General features: G+C 49.5%; 1 protein-coding gene across 2 annotated transcripts in view; it reads left to right on the top strand.

Moving 5' to 3' along the window:
- TPK1 (thiamin pyrophosphokinase 1) overlaps positions 1-17,826 on the top strand; it is a 264,873-nt gene that overhangs the window by 129,340 nt on the left and 117,707 nt on the right. For both annotated transcript variants that reach the window (XM_053663182.1, XM_053663183.1), the window contains one exon: positions 9,127-9,273. In XM_053663182.1, coding sequence (XP_053519157.1) covers positions 9,127-9,273 — 147 coding nt within the window. The remainder of the gene's footprint in view (positions 1-9,126; positions 9,274-17,826) is intronic.

Genomic DNA, 17,826 nt, shown 5'->3' with positions numbered 1-17,826 from the left:
CAAGCTGAAAATGCCTAGTAGATTATAAATTTATTTTCTTTTTGAGTATCCTTCAGCGAGACATCTTACTTATGGCAGTCCCTACGTCCATATTTATGGATGTCCACCATGATAGCAGTATCTGTATTTTGGAGAGATGACTCGCTTGTAGTTTTGAAGCCATGACTGCAGAGCTGAAATGATGTCACCGTTTATCACGAGGGTGTGCGTATTAGACCAGTGTATTTTCAGTGGTATTTAATTAAGTATTCATGGGAAGAAAAATCTATATGCAGAAATCAGAAGAAAAATTTATACATAGAAAGACATTTTGTGTGTGGTAGGTATCTCAGAGTTCCATTTAAACCAGAGAAGACGGAACCCTGTGGTATTCATTTTCCATCCTTTTCTTGTCTTAATGGCTGGAGGTAGATGATGTCTTTCTGCTTCCATGACCCCTGTTTTCCCGGTGGAACTTCCACTCAACATTCCAAGGTCAGAGTGCTGGTCCAGAACAGTAGGTGGGGCACCAAAATAAAGACGCAGAGAGTGAAAATCAGATGGCGGCAGCTTTTCTCCGGGAGGTGCTATGCACCTTCCTCTCCATGTGCGTGGATGGACGTAATTCCGTCTGGACAGCGGGATCACGGTATTTCAAACCACATTAGAAATGCGCCCACCTGAATTCAAAGTAGATGGATTACACTTTAATTCTGTTTCCTCATCCATTTCTATTAGAGATTTTAGATGCCTATAAAATTGACCCTAAAGATGTTTTTAAAGCATCCATAGAAATAAAGGAAATTATTTCATAAAGAGAAAATTATTATTGAACAAGTGTTTTTACCCCAGATTGCACTCAATTTATTGTGATGCTCATGAATATGGAATACATTTGTTTATAATTTTAAGGCGAACCTGAGGATAATGAGGTGATCAGCGATTTTATACACATGTAGTAGCCGAAGCAAACTTACTACATGGCAAAAAAAAAAAAAAAGCTTTAAGTAATTAACATCACTGCAGTGGCAGTTTGAACATTCTTGCCTGGCATTATAAAACGGTCCAGTGCATATCTAGAAACCAGAATGTTAATGACCAAGTGCAAAGTTTGCAAGCAGAATGCTCTCTCTTCTCCCAGAAGGTGGAAAGGGGTCATTAACATAAACCATTTGTATTGGTCCAGACTGCAAAACCCAAGTTTGCTGGCCACTTGTTATAAACTGGTCCACAAAAAATGAGTTTCATAGGACTAAATTCTGGGAATATAATGCCATCCATGCACTACAGAGAACTGAATCTAACACATCCTCACTTGGAACCCAGGAGTTTCATTATTGCTTGGGGCAAGAATGCGCAGAGGGGACTGGTTTTATCACTGCGGCAAAGCCACGCTGAAAACACTGCCGGGTGAAGAGCAGTCGTGACCACGTGAGCTGGGTGAGTGCGTTAAGAAGAGGTCGCACGTGCAGAAGCCCTGGTCTCCTGCAACAGCGCACCTCGCACCAAAGTCAACCTGCTTCCAAGAGGATCTGCAAAATCGCCTGTGTCTTTCCCACCCGCTCAGGGGTGGGGATGACTCAGGGAGAGGCTGCATCTGTGTTCTGGTACCGCATCCATCACCCGGGTCCCACGGGATGGACGGGAGGACGCGTGTTCAGTGCTGCAAACCTGAGTGCGGTAACTGTTCCCCTTTACTGCAGCGTCACCTGTGTGAAGGAATTTTTAGCCAGACTTCAAAATATCCGCTGTATTTTTAAACAGGATGGTCAAGAAGTGCAGATGTGAATTTTTTCATTTATTTACCAAGCAGTCATTTAGCTTCTGTGGGCAACATTCATATAATACTAATTGTGATACTTTCGTAAACTCTAATTGGTTCTGCATATGACATAAATCATACTTCGATTTTTTTATCTCAGTAAACACCAACTGCGTTGGAGAGGCCACACTAGGTGTTTGGGTGCTCCAGACTACAAGTGATACGTCTTTCCGTTCTTTATGAGCCCCGTGACGCAGAGGGAGCACCTCTGAATTGCTTTTCCATAGAAATATCTTTGTGTCCTGACAGTGTAACTCGGAGACCACAGTCACCTGCAGTAGATTTATGACGTTGCCATGGTTTTCTGTAATTTTACTGATAAACATATTTCTGATTTTTTCTCTTCAAATAATTTTCATTAGCAATAGTAGAGTAAAATCTTGTACAGGAAAAAGAAGAGAAACTGTGCATGTGTGTTTTATTTATTCTCTGCAGCTCTCCCTCCTACCCACTTCCCGAGAGAGAGATGCAAATACATGCAAATGTGCTCTTGCCGTCGCTCACTGTATTTACACGGGCAGGGAAAATAACGCATTTCCACATTTTTATATATATCACGCTGCTGTTCTGTTTACATGGGGGAGACGCCCCGCTCCGGGGGTCCCACTGACGTGGTCTGAGGACCGGTGGTCCAGTGAGTCCCAGAAACAGAGCCGTTGGGACAGACCTGGGAGCAAAGGCAGCGCCCTTGTTGCAGCCAGGATGGAAATGTTTAACCGGAAATTCAGACTCGCCCAGGGTGATGGTCGTGCATCTCAGAAGCATTTCATTATCCTGGGAGTGAACTCGATCCTTGTCCATGACCAGGGTACTGAGGTTGAACCTGAGGGTCGAGACAAAGAAAAACTCAGGACGCACTGAGGGTTCTAAGGAGAAGCAGTCCCAGTGATCATCGGGTTCAGGGGGCAGTTTGGGGCCACATGTGGAGAGTCTTTATTCTCCAATTTTTTTTAAAGATTTTATTTATTTTTAGACAGAGGAGGGAGAGAAGCATCAATGTGCAGTTGCCTCTCGCACCCCCCTACTGGGGACCTGGCCCACAACCCAAGCATGGGCCCCGACTGGGAATCGAACTGGCAACCCTTTGGTTCGCAGGCCAGCACTCAATCCACTGAGCCACACCAGCCTGGGCTATTCTCTAGATTTTTTGATCCACTCATTTACTGATGGTCACTTAGGCTGTTTCCAGCACTTGGCTATGGTAAATAGCGCTGCTCTGAACATAAGGCTGCTTATATTCTTTTGAATTGGTCACTCAGGATTCTTAGGGTATATAGTCCCAGAAGCATAATTGCTGGGTCAAAAGGCAGTTTCATTTTTAGTTCTTCAAGGAAACTTCATGCTGCTCTCCACAGTGGCTGCCCCAGTCTGCATTCCCGCCAACAGTGCACCAGGGTTCCCTGTGCTCCACGTCCTCGCTAGCATTTCTTAATAACATAACGTATAATTTGACAAACTTGGATGACTCGCTTTGTTCACACAGGTTCATCCTTCTTCAGGGGGTGGAGTCAGGCATCCTTTGGAAAATACCGTCGTCACTCCACTGTGACGAGGGACAGGGACAGGGATGGCCCGGGTACCGAGGGCCGCCACCCTGGGGTGTGTCCTGAGGACGAAGGCATGTCTGGAATGTAAATGGGGTCAGTGTTGGGGGACTCTGGACTTCGTCTCGTGGGTTCTGTAAAGCCAGTGCTGATTTCAAGCTGAACATGGGCATGATCGGACGTGAGATGTGGAAAGCCTGTTCTCAGAATTCCGTGCGAGGTTCCTTGGTTATACAAGTCCAGGCGGGGGCCCATGGGGTCGTCCTGGAGACAGGATCTTGCCTGAGTGACGGCGGAGCAGGGAGGGGGAGGAAGCATTATCTGAGAGAAACTCTGGGTTTTCTGGACGTCTCCTCTGTGAGCAGAAGCCTCATTATCGTGCCGGTGCAAGAGGCATTATTTATTCCTCACCCCAACAGGCCGGCTTTCCACGGCGCCTCACTGGGCCTGGTGGAGATGTAAGTGGGATCCCTGTGGGGTGGTTCTGCAAGCCGAGGTTTTATTCCGTGTTTCTCAGTACGATATGTTTCCATACCATAAAATCCAAGGCCTGTGATTTCTCCGGTGTCTCATTCCCGTCCATCACAGGAATTATTTTATAGGCTTATTAAGACCTTTTGATACTGCTGATTTTTGTCAGTGTGTTGTTGCTCTGTCTTGATTCAGCTCTTCCCTTGTCTCCTACGTTGGGTCTTCTGTCTTCCAGTGGGAGCATCAGACAACTGGACTGAAGAATTTCATCATTCTCTTCACGCCTAACTGTAACGCAGGGTGGAGCTTGTTAGGAATAATGTCCCAAGTTTTTGAGACTCCCGTGTGCGGTTTTGTCAGGTTGGCTGTGTGAAGGTTAGTCGTAATTACCACACGGAAGGGCGACCCGTGTGCCGTAGTTTACCTGGGGCGGTCCCAGTTCACACCTGTGCTCTCGGTGGCGTCATGCCCAGCGTCCCCACTTCATTCCCGAGTAACTCAGTGTGTGTGTCAAATGGTGTGGCCACACCGTCTCCCGGGGAGAACCACGGAGAAACGGTCCGTTTGTGTGTCTCCAGAATTCGACGCAGGCAAAGTAAATGTAATTAACAGCTGCCGCCGGCGTGGCCCCTGTGGCTTCGTCCGTGCTGTGTGCACGTCCTCCCTGAGGGCGCCGGCACCGAAGCACCGCATTTGTTCACGGACCGGCTTGCACTGCTGCGGTTCAGAAAGGGAGGTGCTCCTCCTTTTGGGGTTCCGTGTCCCCCGGCCAGTCTCGTCGCTGTTCTGTTAGGAGAAATGACACAGAGCCAAGCTGTCCATTTGTTTTCCAAACAAATAGACACAGTTGCTACGTGAGGTGTCAGGGCGGGAACCAGAGAACTGTACACGGTCCATTCGAAATGAAAGAGCCTTGGAAATGCGTTGATGCGTTGGGTGGACGCCCCACCTTTAGAGATGGTCAGAGGCCCAGGGAGGCCGTGTAGCTGGCTCGGGGTCCCGTGGCTGTCAGAGGGCACGTGTGCCACTCCACGGTCAGGCCTGCATGTCATCAATCCCGTGTGGCGACACGTGTGAAAGGCCCACAGTGGCCCCCATCCCCCCCTTTGGTAACAACAGCAGAAAGGTGCAGGGACAGTGCCACGACTCGCCTGCGGAGCGGGTGTAGAAACCATTAGCACTCATTCCTTGGATTCCGTGGGCTGCGGTCCAGCACGATGACCACGTGCTGGGGGCTTTGAGGGCCGAGTGCGCACGTTCACGTTGTTCACCAGGTCTCACTCACGGGGCTGCTGGGATTGGAACAGCCCTTTTCTGAACCACAAACCTTGGATCCTCAGTGCGTCACAAGCCACAGAAAATGTCACTTGGCCTCTGTGACCAGCCTTTGATCTTCAGAGAAGGGTGGGCCCACTCGGCGACACACAGACCTGCCTGTGAGCGCCCTCTGAAGTTCATGGCCCGCGGTCCCTGAATTCCCTCCCCGAGCCTCCCTCACTGAAATCCGCCGTGGGCTGCCCCCGACTCCAGCAGAAGCTGGGCTTCCCCTGCGGACAGGGCAGTGCCGTGCTCCGTCTGTTCCGCTTCTTCCCCCACCGCTTTTTCTGCAGTGGGCTCGGGGAGAGGGGAAGTGTCCCGATGGCCCTCTGCTGTTCCTGCACGCCCCCACTGCACCTGGGCTGTTTTTTATTTTCTCTTCCTACTCTCTTATTCTCTCTTCCACTTATTACCTTTTCACATTCTAACTAATGTGATTGTGTTTTATTTTGATCAGTTGTGTATTTTTCTCCATTTGAATGTCAACTTTAGGAAGGTTGGCATTTTTGTCTTCGTTTTTGTCTATCCTGACTGTATATGTAGAATAGAATGTAACACATGGTAAGTGATCCATAAATATTACTGGGGTAGTAACAAAGGTGACGTAAGTTATTCTCAGATGCCGCTCACTATTGGAACTCTTGCCAAGCAGGCAAGTACCCTTCTGTTGGAATTAGATGATGTTAACTCAGCCTGGTAATTAGCTTCCTGCTCGGCGGTTCTTTATTCGGTTTTGCCGAGTTTTTATACGCTCGGGAAGCTCGGCACAGGCGTGTTGTCGGTGTGCCACGAACACCGCAGCTGGCGTCTGCAGCCCGCAGGCCTGCTCTCAAAGGAGGACATGGGAGTATGTCAGTTGTTACAGCAACGAGTGGCTGCGATGTGCTGGTAGTAACTAGGTCACTTAACTCGAGGGCTGTGGATGGTGTGCGTGATGCGGGCACGGGCAGACACGGAGCAGCGCCACCGAGGCGGGAAAGGAAAGGGTCTGTCTCACAGGGGCCAGGGAGAGAGACGGGTGGTGCCCTGCTGGGCCCAGGTGGGAGGAGCACCCAGGGAGCAGGGGGAGAGAGCCAGGGCCCGTGGTGGGGTGCACAGCCAACGTGGTGAAAGGACTCCATTGGTTAGTCCCTGGGGGGCGAGACGGGGAGCCTGTGCCAGGCTGGTGCCTGGTCTCCTGGGCCGCCCGCAGCCTGTGTGTGGGATGCGGAAGCATCAGGAAAACGCTGAGCTGTAAGCGTCTGCAGGGCACTGGGTGATGTTAGAGGTGAGCGCTCAGGCTTTGGACCCACATGGAGAAGGCCCCTGGCCCGCAACATCACTGTCCTAAGGACACAAATCTAGACATGGAAAAAGCCCACGCGATGCACAGGGTGGTGTCCGTGTCCTCCTCCTGTCGCTGCGATGATCCCGTGTCCTCCTCACAGCAGGCCCCGGGCTGCCTGCTCCGCCACCCACCCGCAGCTTGCATCCATGGCTCCCCTAATGTTTTTAATCAGTCTTGCTAAATACTTCCTGTAGGGAAAATGAATAGTGATGAGAAGCAATCTTGCTGCTGCTCTGTTCTGAGAAATTCACCGGCCGCTTTGCAGACCCTGCTTATTCATCATGATACCCAGTGTAGAAGGGGGGGATTAAATTTCAGCCTGAAGGTTATGCGCTTGCTCACAGCTCAGAGTGTGGTGATGAAAAACTGAGCACCTAAAACAGGGATTCTAGAATCTGCCTAGTGCATCAACCACTTTAGCATCAGGCCTTGCTTCCAGGGTGATTTTAGGGTTGCGTGCTTTTTACTGGAGCCCGAGAGCTTTCTCCACATCATAGTTCATGTGTAATTTCTTTTAATGTCTTTCTCTTTGGGTCAAAGCAAACTCTCTTTATTTCTGAGGTTCTGTATGACTTCTGGGCTTTTGCCACCGGTTGGCAGTGCCTTTATTATTAATAAGTGCCTCCTGGACACAACTGCCTTCATTCCCCCAACAAAAGCTGTCTCTTTGGCAAGTCTGAGCCAGCCGCTTGCACGTTCCCCCTTTCCTCCAAAGAGTAACTGGTGCCCAAGTCTTCAGGGCAATGCATATCCAGAATAATACGTGGCTGCTAGGGTGCGTGGCCTTTGCTCGCCCCTGAGCTAATTCTTAAGAGTTCCAGAAAGATCTCCAAAGATAGTATTAAGTCTTAGAGATGTGTGGGGTGCCTGTCTTAAAATACTCTAAGCTTTGACATGAAGGATCTAATCCAAAAAGGAGAAAAAAAACCCATTCTCCATACTCTCTGAAAAGACCAAAAATAGGAAACTCATTAAAACTTTTCAAGGCTCCTGTGTATTTCACTTCTTGTGGTTTATGGAGCCCCATTCTGATTTCTGTATTCCCGTCGAATGGCAGTCAGTCTCTTCCTTTCCTAGTCTGTTCACACAGTGTTTTCACTTAGCCATTCATCAAACACAGGCGCGGGCGTGTCTTGCGAGGCGGGGCACTGTGCGGAGGACCAGGGCTGGGGCCGGGCAGCGCAGGCACTGCCTTTGCCCGGAGCGTCCATCACGCCCGGTTCTCCGGGAGCCGGACAGGCTGCATCGGTGCGTGGACAGTGTTCTTCTTCCAAAATCACACCGTCTTTATGCAGGAGACATCAGCTAAGCTTTTTTAATGAGCTATTTTAAAACCTAAAAACTAAATACTCCTGTTTTTAAGCAGTTTCTCTTTTATTCCAGATAGAGTGATTGTTACTTTACTTTTTGCTTTGGTCAGACAGGAGATTTCCTGAGGACATTTCCATTAAGCTCCTCAGTCCTTCCTGTTCCTCGGCTCTCTGATGAGACCTGGCGTGGCGAGGCGAGGCTGCCTGGTGGCAGGGCCAGCGGGGCCGGGCCAGGAGGCAGGGCCCGGCCGCAGTACCCTCCACGCGGTGCCGCACACAGGACCGTGTGCAGGAGGAGACTGTCACTCACCCCTTCAGCTTCCCCGTGACCCTGCGTACCCAGTGATTCTGCATATAAATATTCTGGAAAGTATTTCCAGCAACAGGGACACAGGTTCATTATGCTATAGTCATAGGAACTGCCCTCTTTAAAGTGTTAAGTGAACAAAGTAGCATACGAACCTACCTGTAACAACCAAAACATTAATAGTAATGTAAATGCAATAATATCCCAAACAATAAAGGTAATGGGAGAGTAGCTAACTTTTAAAAACAATCACAGTGTTATAGAACATGCACTAAATGTTTTATACTTATGAACTCATGCAATAACTTCATTTAATCCCCTCAACAACCCTATTAATTGTCCACTGTGACCCAGTATTTACCTGTGAACATGAACATGAGGTACAGAGAGTTTGGGCAACTGACTAGGTTCAGCTGAGAGCACAGGTCCTCATGGTACGTGTGTCCTAGTGGGCGACGCACCTGTGAACGGGCTCAGTGTGGCCACCTGGGTGTCACGAAAGCTGTGCCCCAGGGGGGCTCTGGCCGTGCACAGGAGAGGCACCAGTGGTGACATCAGGACGCTCCCAAGTGGGAGGGACCCAGAACAGAGTGTTAAAGGGAGAGTCCTCGGTTTGCCAGGTGAACAGGCAGGTGGGAAAAACGTAAAATGTGTACTGAAAGAGTTGCTCTTGAAATCTGACTCTGCCACTTACCAACTGTATGTAACCTTGAACACGTTACCGCAATTTGCTGTGTATAACGCACAGCCACCTTTTTGTGCACAGTATACACGGGATTACCACACCCCTGGTATGTAATCATTATACCCGTGTGTGATGCGCATCCTTATTTTTCCCTCAAAATTTTGGGCAAAAAAAGTGCTCATTATACATGGCAAAATATGGTAACTTTATTTTTCATCCAAACAACAGAAATGATGTCTACCGTTTCTTCCTGGCTTATCCCATAAAAACGTAAAATGAAAAGCCCTCCGTAGGTGTTCGATGCAGTTCTGCTGTGTCAAACCCTGTCCATGTGTGACTCCCTGTTGTACTCTGCATTGCGCAGGTGGACGTGATCGTGACCTTGGGAGGACTTGCCGGGCGTTTCGACCAGATCATGGCGTCCGTGAGCACCTTGTTCCAGGCCACGCGCATCACCCCTTTGCCCGTCGTCATCATCCAGGAGGAGTCTCTCATCTACCTGCTCCACCCAGTAAGTGAGGAATGAGCACACTGTCAGCAGCAGTTTGTGCCACTAAACTCGTAACCTTTGAGTGGGCGAGGGGGGAACATCCACCGCTGGTGGAGTGGACCCTGTCTGTGTGCAGCTTCAGTCCTTCATACACTGAGCAGGAAAAGGTGGAGGAGAAGCCTCAGTGTGTTCATTTTACTGGACCTATGAAAAACCTCCGTAACTCTTAATTAAATTGACTAAGAATTAAATTCAGCAGTTTTGCTTTTTGAGCATCAGAATATGAGAAAAATCTCAATAGAGGCAGTACAAAGCTTGGCAAGTTTTTAGAGTGGAATTTTCATATATTTTCAGTGTTGTAATTATAATGGGAAACTGGGTTTGATTTTTTAAGCACTTAAAATCTTTAACTTTCACTGTTCTTAGGTTGCCTGCTTATTAATTTCACTGCTTCTGAAAAGATTTCTAATGATACTCATTTCCAATGATAAATATTGCAGAGATTTTCCGATAATGTAGTGCTTAGAGCAGACTTCTTATTAAGTAAAGTTTTATAAGGTTGATTGGTGCATTTCACTTGGAAAAATAAGTTGGTAACATCTTTTCAAGACAGTGGACGGTTTTTCCTTTCTGCCTGTCATCGCAATGTCCTACTCATGCTCCTGCTTCTACTCCATCTGTACTCACTACCTAAAATTTGTTACTTGGTTAATGTAGTGTGTGAGATGCGTGCTCACTATTGTTCAGCCACGTTTGCATTTTTTTCTGGTTCTCTGCACTGTCTGGCGCTGTTGCTTTCTGGAACACTTCCTCTGAGGTGTGGAAGGTGTTCTGTCCATTTGTGTAGTCAACAGTAGTGCCAGTGCGTCTGCCCCCTCCCCGCTGCGCCACCAGGCAGTTGAGGATTTAGAAAACACAGTGAGGTAGGATCTCTGCTCTCCAGCGCATGTTCAGTGAAGCAGGCATTTGTAAAACTTAAATATAAAGCAGGGTTCCAACACCGCTGCAGAAGATGAGAGACTGTGTAATTTGGTCGCAGGCGTGGTAAGGAAAGGCTCCACAGAGGCACCCACCTTTTATTCACTCGATCTATTGGACAAACGTTTATTGAGCACTTGCTGTATGCGAGGCACCTCTCCAGGAATACAGCAGCCAGATGGACAAATAGTACCATTTAGTTTTGTGGAACATGCATTCTCTTGAGCTTACACTGTAGCAGAATCTTTATGTGCTCTGGGAGATGATGGCAAGGTGATTCAAGCCAGAGGGGCCACCAGAGAGAGGGAGGGGTTCAGGACCCGTTGCAGGACCTACAGCAGAATGGAGAAGTGCGGGAGACACGGCTCGGAACTGGGCTGCATGCCAGCTGCGAGGAGCCTCGAGTTCTGCACTGTGAAGTGTGAACTGTTTGCCAGAGGTTGTGGGAAGTCACTAAAAGACCTCATTTAGCAGTGTGGCTTGCTCAGGCATACTTCTCAGATTGCTAGTTATTTGTTACACACCTGTCACTTCCCCACAGTTTCTGAAGTTTGCAGCCACCGTGGTGCGTTGAGCTTCCTTTGTTGTATCGTATTAACCGACGACACGATCGCTAACGAGCCCACCAGGACCTGTCTCTGTAGACGAGCGCGTTGCTAGTGTTGGCCACTGGTGCATGGCCGTAATCTTTGAGAAGCAGAATTGGGAGGTGAAGTGATAGAAAAGTTGACATCTCAAAAATGGCCTCAGCTCTCAAGATCTCGTCATTGTTTTTGGTGCCCTGTACCTCCACTGTGGCGTGAATGACTGGGGACTTCCTGTCCTGTCCCTGTGGGGAGTCACCAGAGCCCCCAGCCCGCAGGTTGCTGTCTGTCACCAGTTCGGAAGACCTGCCTTCCGACCTTGCCCGCGCCCTCTCATTCCTGCCTCTTCTCCTGCAGCTCCGGCGGGACAGATGGAAGAGCTGCTGGTCGTACCATACGCATCCCAAAACTCTGCTTTCATTTTTCCGGGTCCCGAGGTCCCTGGCTAGATTCTGAAATTCACCATCGCTGTCGTGTCCCATTTCCGTGTCGTCTGTTCGGCTGCTACACCCGCCCGTCCAGCTGTTCATTCCTTCCGCAGCTCTTCTTTCCAGCATGCTGGCCCGTTACCCTCCTTTCCAGCGCGCTGGCCCGTTACCCTCCTTTCCAGAGCGCTGGCCCGTTACCCTCCTTTCCAGCGCCCTGGCCCGTTACCCTCCTTTCCAGCACGCTGGCCCGTTACCCTCCTTTCCAGCACGCTGGCCCGTTACCCTCCTTTCCAGCACGCTGGCCCGTTACCCTCCTTTCCAGCGCGCTGGCCCGTTACCCTCCTTTCCAGCGCGCTGGCCCGTTACCCTCCTTTCCAGCACGCTGGCCCGTTACCCTCCTTTCCAGCGCGCTGGCCCGTTACCCTCCTTTCCAGCACGCTGGCCCGTTACCCTCCTTTCCAGAGCGCTGGCCCGTTACCCTCCTTTCCAGCGCGCTGGCCCGTTACCCTCCTTTCCAGCATGCTGGCCCGTTACCCTCCTTTCCAGCGCGCTGGCCCGTTACCCTCCTTTCCAGAGCGCTGGCCCGTTACCCTCCTTTCCAGCATGCTGGCCCGTTGCTCACATTTTCAAGGCTCTTTGTGAAAACACAATAGCCATGCTTATTTTATCGTTTACCATAATTTCGACAACTGCAGTCATTATAAGTCAGATTTTATGTTCACTTCTGCTTTTATATTTTGTAATCTCGATTCCTTCTATGTTTTGTGATTATTGGCCATGACCTCATTTCTGAGAACTTTACCTGTAGGAATTATTTGGGGTTTTTTTCCCTTTGTAAAAGGTTTTATTTATTTATTTTAGACAGAGGGGAAGGGAGGGAGAAAGAGAAACATCAGCGTCTGGTTGCCTCTCACACGCCCCGTACTAAGGACCTGGCCTGCAACCCAGGCCTGTGCCCTGACTGGGAATCGACGCTGGTGCTCAGTCCACTGAGCCACACCAGCCAGGGCTGCCTGTAGGAATAATACCTGTAGGAATTATTTGAAGTGTGAGTTAAAAGTGAGTCAAAGCGTAATGTCCAGTGGACTCCTAGCCCAGTTATCTGTAGGCATCAGTAACTTAAGACATCTCGTCTGAGACTTTGTTGGACCGTTTTAGGCAGTGTGCATTCTGAAGGTAATTGCGCTGGGAGTCTGAGGTCTGCTGACAGAGGCTCGGGGGAGGCTGGCTCCTGCTTCCCAGCAGAGGAGTGCTGTGGTCCAGCGGGAGCGCTTTTACGTTCATCTGCACGCTGAGACTCGCTTCCCTTGGTGCAGACCCCCTTACACTGCCCACTCAGCAGACCTGGAGCTTTGTCTCCTGGTGACTTCAGAACTCAGTTCAAGTTCATCTGATTTGGTGCCCACCTGATGTATAAAACACGAAAGTTCAATTTGGTGTGCTTCTGAGATCAAAACTTAGGTTTTTTTGCTTGTGAGTATTCTTTTAAACAAAGTGGCTATTTGATACATTTTAAAAGAATCCTTTTGCTTTTTTCTAGTATTTTTTTACTGTTTTCTGTTAGCCAGGTTACTCATCTGCCACACGGCCTCTGTAAATCAGGTTCTGCCCTGTGTTGCAGGAATAATTAACCTGCAAAATAAAATCACAGAGGCTTAATTACCCAAGATTAACTTTAAGGTTTTTCTCATTCCTGGAAAATCTGGCGTGGTCTGGCAGCATCTTCACCTAAGTTAAGCCAACTGGAACACATCCCAGCGACAGGGGGAAAGATTGCCAGACCCGGCACCTCCTGTGTTCCCAGCCCCCCACCCCCCCACCAGGCCGGGTCTGTGTCACCTTTGCTGGGAGCACAGCTACACCATCCCCGAGCAGTGGCAGGGCAGTTCAGGGGGGGAGGCGGAGGCCAGGGGAGGACGCGCCGTGTTACTGCAGAGCTGTTTCTCCCGGACTGCCCGACACCGAAGGGTGGAGAGGGAGCCCGGGTCGTAACGTCCAGCAATGTGATCTTCGCATTTAAGAAACAGGTTCAACTTTAGTCAGTTCTTACAGCAGAAACCCCAGTTCTCTGTGATTTTGATTTTGTGTCATTGAAACAGTTAGGACGTTACCTTAACCCAGGAAAGTGACTGTTACATAGCGTGGGCAGAACCGCCATGCAGGCCACCCCTCTGTCCCTGGAGGAGTGGCAGGGGTCAGCCGGGCCGGCCCGGGGGGCCAGCAGGGCCCGCCTTGCTCCTCTTCCCCCAGCACTAGCGGCGTCTTCCACAGACACGTCCCAGGGCCCTGCTTGTCCGTCACCTTCCCTGACAGAACAGTAAGACGATCACTAATTCAAAGGCAAGGGTCAAGTGAGTGTGTCTCAGGGTTTCAGATAACGGACCAGTCGCAGTCCATCGTATTTTAAGCAGCTTTAATCCCCACTGTGTTATTTTTAGTGATTGATGTACTTGTTGTTCCACTCACATGCGCGTTCATTGGTTTGTCCGTGCGTGTGCCCTGGCCGACAACCAGACCTGCGACCTCGCTGTGCCGGGATGCTGCTCTGACCAGCTGGGCTACCGGCCAGGGCATGACGTTGTTATTTTCACATAAGATACATCTTGGGCACACTTAAGGGTGTATCCCATCTCGTTGCCGTCCGTACCCCTAAATTAAACCAAAGTGACTCTGAGTGTCCTTCAACTCTAGCAAAATCTGCACACCACAAGTATCTGTATTATTTAAATTGATTAAATGAGATTATCATTGAGTTTCGCTAAAATACTTCAAAAGTGGGAAATCTCAGTATGAATGTTCGTTATTAGGAGTATTATTTTGAAGGACAGCGACATCCGGAATTGGCTGTATAATCACAGGTCGTCTGAAGTTGAAAACAGTAGCAGGAGGCAGGAGACCTGGTCTGGGAACAAACGTTCCAGTGCTGCGTCTGCTGCGGGCTGTGAAGTGGCCGGCATAGCCCTGGACCATGGGGCTGAAACGTGCTGCTCTCGATCTTCCCGAAAAAGCCTCCCTCCCTCCCTCCAGGCCACTGTAGGCTCTGCACGTGAGACTCTGGCGAGGCTGGGTGTGTGCAGGAGTCGTCAGCCCGCCTTCACACCGTCTGGGACCACATGCGTGTCCAGGAGTTGGTTCACTTGACACTGTGTAGGTCGTTCCCCCTCGAAGCCTCTTGTCTCCATTCTCTTCAGTCCCCTTTATGTGGCTTAGTTTTGCTAATTACAAATGGGATTTTGAAAGGAGACAATAATGTAGTTTGAAGTCTGTATAAATATGATATAGTGTTTAGAATTTTTTAGCTGATTGGCTTCATGGGATGTAATGTCTTTTATATTGTGTTTTGGTTCATTTCATCACCATGGATCAAATGTCATTGTGAGTGAAAACCTCGGTAGGCAGCATTTACTTTGAAGGAAGGTTTAATCTGCCACTTCAAAATAGGAAATTAAAAATAGAAGACCTTGAAAGTAAGCATCCCCCTTTACTCCCAACAGTGTGTTCTGAGAAAGATATCAAGACCGAATTTCACGAGCAGGGGAGTTGGGGAGTTTGGGAAGCTGCGTCATGGACCCAAAGCGCGCACCCCAATGTCGGCTGCCGGTCAGGCGGACTCCTCCTGGACACTGCCACGCGCTCAGGGCCACCCTGGTCACACCACACCAGTGTGGACGGCTCTGGGTCTCACACACACTGTCTCATTTTCTGGCCCCTGCTCCTACAGAAACATTAGCTTCTGTACACTGAGCATAAATTATCTTTTATCTGCAAGCTTTATGGCAGTTGGTAATACAAGTTAATAGGATTTATGACCAAGAAATGAGATGTCCAGGAGTTAATGAGGCGTGCCTTTTACATTGTCCTGGACCTCGTTCGGCGATGGCTGACGGGCCCGGGGTCTGGGGCAGGAGAGCACAGAACTAAGCAGACTTCTGTCGGCTTCTGTCTCACCCAACAAACTTCTAAACACGTTGTAAGTTTTATTCTGTGTGATCTGAGTCGTGTGTGCTGCTGCTTGTTTTTTTTTCTCTCATGAGATTATTACTCTATAGATTCCCACTGTTTTATATATTGCATGTTTATAATGCTGGCAATGAACCTAATAGAACTGTCTGACCAGTCTGATAAAAGAAGCTGGACACTCGTGATGCAGGCCTGGCCTGGGGGAGGTTTCTGCTGGGAACGGAGCGCGTGGGCCCGTCCACCTCGGGCAGCCGGGGCAGCACAGGCTCAGCAGCTGTGAGCCCGGGGAGGCGGTTCCCGGAAGGAGGGGGGGGCAGCGAAGTCCCAATGCTAAACGACACTGATCATCTTCTCACTGTTGATTACCCAGTTAGAATTCCTCTCTTTGAAGTAGCCATTACGTTTTGTTCATCCTTTGTCATTTATTTTTGTTGCTATTGCTCGACCTTTTAGAATCTCCAGTATTAACGACATAGTAGCACATGACCATGAAATCGTAGTACAAATAGTGTAAAGACTTGGAGATCATTTTATAGGTGAGCAATTGTATGGAGTTAAAGGGAAGGGGGTTTGCCCGAGTGTATACACAGTATGTCTTTGAAAGAAAAGTTATGCTGGAATTGAAGTGGGGCTCACACCATGAGGGTCCGAAGAAAGGACCACTGGGCATTTCACGTTTATAATCGGCCTGTCGCACTGAGCTCACCACCCCCCTTCCCACAAATGAGTAAACTCAGAAATGGGCGTGAAGAAGAGAGGGTGGAGTTGGTCAGCATGCATGCTGGGAAGTCCCCGCTGGGGGACCCGCGGGGGAGGCACCGTAATGACTGGGACTCCGCACTGGACATCTGGGTGCTGCCCTCCGTCGAGACAGGGAGGATGAGGAGAGCAGGCCGGAATGGGAGGACGAGCAGCCGGCTGTGGGGTGTAAACACATTAGTATCTTTGGGACTGAGCAGGACTGCCTAAAGACAAATACGCATGAAGAGGTCCTGGCCTGGTGATACACCTTGAGAATGGTTATTATAAACCTAGTACAATAGAAAGTGTGGAAGGGGACTCGTACAACCCTAGAAGAGGATATATATGTAAGATGACCTGTGTGAATAGTACCACGATGGCCAAGTGCCTTCCAACCCGTGTTAAACCCATGGTATCTTCCCAGGCTGGCAGAGGGACCCAGTGCCCCGACCCCCAGCTCCACAGAGCCCACAGGCTCTCCTCCTCTTCTCTTTTCCGTGAGTGCCCTTGTTCTGGGCAGAAGGCAGGAGTGAGCCCTCGAGTCCGAACTTCAGTCTCCTGCGTTCTGCTGTTGGCTTCTCAGTGTCATGCGGGCTGGGGAAATGGTCCAGCTGTTATTTTCCAAACCGATCACAGCTGCTCTTTTCTCTGCACATTTGATGCCACTGTTCTCTGCCAAAAATACTTTTTAACTCACCGTCTTCTTTTAAAGCCCTTCTCAAAAACGTCTGTGTTCTACACAGGATTTCCAAATATGCCTCTCTAAACTGCCCTCATCGCTACTATTTCCATCACTTTTTAAAATCCATGGGCCTGAGTCTATCCATAAATCAAAACTTACTAAGACATAACTTTTCTCCTTTTCTAAACCTTAAAAATATATATTCGCGTGTTTCTGATAAAAGGTAAAACAACGATTATTGTCCGTAGTTCATCAGATGCTACCCAAGTCCATGTAGCCAGGAAGTTTTAGCTGCTCTAATGCATTATTTCCACTTTGAGAAGTGTTCATGGCTGCCTCCTCTTGTAAAATCAGGTGCCTGGGCCTCCCAGGTTGGAAGCCAGGGCTGTGACTTTGTCTTTGTTTCCCAGTTGGCAGGTGCCATCTTCCTAGTCTGTGGAGGCTCATTAGGGGGAGCCAGAGCCTCTCTGAGTAGCTGCCCGAGCGTTAGTGTCTTGACCAAATGAGTGAGGGTGGGGGTGGCAGGTTTTCCAGCAGCCTGGCTGTAATGAAGTCTCCAGGGGGAAGAGTGGAACGGCAGCCCGATACCTGCCACTCACCCGCATGACACACACATTGTTTGACCTTAAAGAAGTCTTTCACTGAGAGGTTCATAGAAAGATGCCCACCAGCAAAAACTAGTGCGAATCGCTCACTAATTCCAAAGCAGCAAGGGAGGAAATGTCAAGTTCAGTCCGTGTGGAAACTGTGTAAAAACTTACGCAGACATCAGCCTTTCATTGTCCACCACCAGTGACCGACAATCGGCTTTGGAGACTTACAGCACTCCGTGAGCGGCCGTGTGCAGGTACAGCAGTGCAAAAGATGGCATCAGTGTTTCTCTGCGCTCTGGCACCGCGGTTCATCATAATCCAGTTCTGGGGGGAGGCGCGGGGTGTTGGATGCTGCCTGCCGGCTTTTCCTTCGGCCCCGCCCCCGCCCGGTCCTCCATGCAAGGACACTAGCGCACGGATAAGTGCACTAGCTCAGTTGAGCATCGCTTCAGCGTCTTTTTCTGATTGGAAGCCAAGGTCACTGGTGCTGTACCAGTGACCGTGAAGCGATCGGAGTGTTGGCAGCAGGGACGTGAAGTGAGGCTCTGGGAGGGCGGTGCCCAGGATCGCAGGTTCCTGCATCAAGAGCCCTGAGGGGCTCCTCTCAT

This window comes from Artibeus jamaicensis, unplaced genomic scaffold (genome assembly GCF_021234435.1).
Source record: "Artibeus jamaicensis isolate MK-2021 breed Jamaican fruit bat unplaced genomic scaffold, CSHL_Jam_final contig_1044, whole genome shotgun sequence".
In the NCBI taxonomy this organism is placed as follows: Eukaryota; Metazoa; Chordata; class Mammalia; order Chiroptera; family Phyllostomidae; genus Artibeus; species Artibeus jamaicensis.
Note: the sequence above shows the minus strand (reverse complement) of the source record. Positions and strands in the feature narration are given on the sequence as shown.